The sequence below is a fragment of the Camellia sinensis genome, chromosome 1 (assembly GCF_055761805.1).
Source record: "Camellia sinensis isolate YWXY chromosome 1, ASM5576180v1, whole genome shotgun sequence".
Lineage (NCBI taxonomy): Eukaryota > Viridiplantae > Streptophyta > Magnoliopsida > Ericales > Theaceae > Camellia > Camellia sinensis.
In genome coordinates, this window is record NC_138961.1 from 70220087 (window position 1) to 70223491 (window position 3405).

The following is a 3405-nucleotide window of genomic DNA, read 5'->3' on the forward strand; positions in this document are numbered from 1 at the left end:
CATGACTATCCCATAATTAGAGAAAATGTTGTATAGCCCTCTGGTCCCCATGGATTCTGGAAGGTTATCCACAAAAATAGAATGTATATTTGTAACTGACTTACTGTTCCACTCACGTCGTCCGCCATGCCGCCGTACCACTGGTTGCCATCCTCCACCTTCAATCCTTCTTCCATGTTGGTCCGCCATCTGGATCCTTGAATTGTAAAATTGGTCAGCATATGGTAGCCTTTGTCATATGGCCTCAGTCCCACATCGATTAGAAGAAGAAATGGGGCATCACATGAGAGCTACAAATTTCAGCTTCACTTTGTGGCTCCAAACACACAGTCCCACATCGGTTGTGCAAAGTGTCTTGAGGTGCTCCACCTCTTTTAAATAATCCTTAAAGTAGGTGACACTCTCAAAAGCCATGTAGGTAGCATTAAAATCTCCACGATGCTTTTTAAATTTTGTTTTATATGTGGCAAATCGGACTGGTTTGGAGAAAATTCAATCTAAATATGACTTGTTAGGAACGGGAATTGGCTGGTTTAGTAGCAATTTAGTGATTTTCCCTTTAGCCGACTAGGGTAGTCAAATGTACCTGGCCGTTCCGATTTAGTGAGTTTCCCTTTACATCCCTCACATCGTTAAACATCCCTTACATCGTTAAACTGAGGTGTCCCTTTACATCCCTTACATCGTTAAACCTAGGTGTAGCTGACTAGGGTAGTCAAATTTGCCATGGCCGTTCCAATTTAGTGATTTTCCCTTTACATTGTTAAACTTAAGCTGAGGTGTAGCTGACTGGGTAGTCAAATTTTGACTAGGGTAGTCAAATTTCCCATGGCCGTTACAAATCGGCTGCTTTTTAATACCATACTTGTGAATAACACGGTTCACGTCTATTATGATAGTCGAACGGTCCAATATAGATGTGAATCGAAGACCAATTTATCAAAAATAGACGTGAATCGGGGAGCAATCTATCAAAAATAGATGTGAACTGGAGACTAATAGATGTTCAGACGGTCCAATTCAGACATGAACCGGAGACCAATCAACCAAATCCAACCAAGATTACAAATCTTTCCTACAAAACTCAAAATCCAATTAACCAAATCGAGACCAAGATTACAAATCTCTCCAATAAAACTTAAAATCTACCATTGAGTTTCTGTGGTGAATCGGAGACCAATCAACCAAATCCAGACCAAGATTACACATCTTTCCTATAAAACTCAAATCTACCATTGAATTTTTGTGGCCTCAAACAGCACAATCACGTATTCCGAAGAAAGAAAAAGAATCTCAACAACTCCTGGCGGCGGTGCTACAACTCCTAGTGGCCGCGCTACCACAGTTTCCGACAATGATGACCTCTTAGCCGAGATCCTTCTCCGTTTGCCTCTAAAATCACTCGTTCGATCTAAATCCATATCCAAACATTGGCTCTCTCTCATTTCCTCCCCTTTCTTCACTCGCCGCCTAAACCCTAACCCTAATCTGCCTTCTGGTCTATTCTTCCACCGATCTTCCCGTCTCTTCTATGACGATGACAATCCTTCACCCTCCGTTCCAAAAGTCTATTATGCCCCTCTCGACAACATCAAAAACCCAGATATCAAGCCAACCACAAGCCTTGCCTTTTTTAAGGAAAACCCTAATGTCTACCTTCTAAAGTCATGCAAAGGTTTGTTGTGTTGTTGTGATTCCAAGCTTAAAAATCTCTATGTTGTCAATCCTACAACCAAGCAATTCAAAACACTAGTCCGAGACAACATCAGCAAGGTTAATTGTTGTTTGGGAGTCAACTTGGCTTTTGATCCAATGAAATCACCTCACTACAAAGTTATTTTGGTTCGAGACTGTCGATTGTTGGCAAACTATGAATCGATTTTTTGTCAGATCGAGATTTACTCCTCCAAGACCTCCACTTGGAAGCTCTCTGGCGAGCCTTTTGCAGTAAGGCGCTTAAGCATAGTACTTTTCTCTCGAGGAGTGTTCTGGAATGGTGCGATCAATTGGGTTAGTGTTAATGGGAATGCATTGTATTTCAATGTCGATCAAGAAGTTCTCGCTACAATGCCGATGCCTCCGGTTCAAGATGCAGCCGATGATGATGATGATTATCATAGGAAGATTAGGTATTTCGGAGAGTCAGAAAACCATTTGAATCTAGTTCAATTCGAGGTCCCCCACATTGTGGCGTTCAAAATATACGAGATAGAGAAAGACTACTCTGGGTGGTTTGTGAAGTACCATGTTGATCTAGATCAAGTTAGTCACGCATTTCCGGAGATTAGAGAGAATGGTAAGTGTTCGTTCTCTATACTTCGAATAGTTCGAATAGAGAATAATGCTGATGATGACAAGTCATTCTTGGTGCAACACATAGAAAATAAGGTTATACGTTACAATTTGGAGGAGAAAACATATGAGAAAATATTTAAATGGAGTCGTAGGATGTTGGGAAGTGAGTACACCAGGAATGACCGTCCATTCAGGTTTGGATGGTTTCATACATTTCCATACATTCAGAGTATCTCCTCTGTTTGATTGATTCTCATGAAATTTCTTTCCGTCTTGTTTTACATCATTCTTGTTGTTACTGTTTGTGACGGTCATAGCACAAGTAATTGTCATAACAATTACATATGTTGCTATATGTGGGGTTTGTATTTTTTTTTTTTTGTGTTTAAGTTGGATTACCTTTGATGCATTTTTACATATCCTTTCCTTTAATTATTGTATTTCATTTCAATGTCATTAATAAAGACTTTTTTTAGTTGATAAAAAAAGAACTTTCTCAATTTTGATTGGTTTCAATGGTGAGTTTATTATATTTATGGTGACCAAATAAGAGAAAGATATGACATTTAGTGATTAATTTATAATATACCACATGACATTTTCATACCATACCTAATGCACACCAAATAAATTTTGTATAATATCAGTTTCAGACAGTGAGATGTGCACTGTAATTGGTAATACATTTCATTTGCTTTATTATTATTATTATTATTTTATTTTATTTTATTTTATTTTTAAGCATTTAGGACACAACTAAACGAACAGTTTAAGGGAAAATGATGTGTCTAGCTGGTGTTATTATTGAATATTTATTTTCCCAAATAGAAGGAGTTGGCATACTAACACCTCTCCAGAAGTCACGCATGAGTCCAACCCGTGCCGGACACGAACACGTGCCGGACACACTCCACACACGTATTGGACACGCTGTGGACACAAGGACATGCTGGGAACTATTTTTTTCAATAAAAGTTAATTTTTTTATTTTTTTTACGAAAATAGCTTACATAAGGTTGATAAATTTGATACAATTAAATATTTGATATAAAATACATATTAAATATTTAAAATATGACATATAATAAATATATAAAATTATATGTTTTT

At 37.7% G+C, this 3405-nt stretch overlaps 1 protein-coding gene across 1 annotated transcript; it reads left to right on the plus strand.

Moving 5' to 3' along the window:
• The first annotated feature begins 238 nt into the window (after window positions 1-238).
• Window positions 239-2837, plus strand: LOC145801280 (F-box protein At5g07610-like). The gene is made up of 2 exons (XM_082892191.1): window positions 239-360; window positions 1260-2837. Exons 1-2 carry the CDS (start codon window positions 239-241, stop codon window positions 2539-2541), a joined length of 1404 nt encoding a protein of 467 aa, XP_082748317.1. The 3' UTR covers window positions 2542-2837.
• Window positions 2838-3405: the final 568 nt, after the last annotated feature.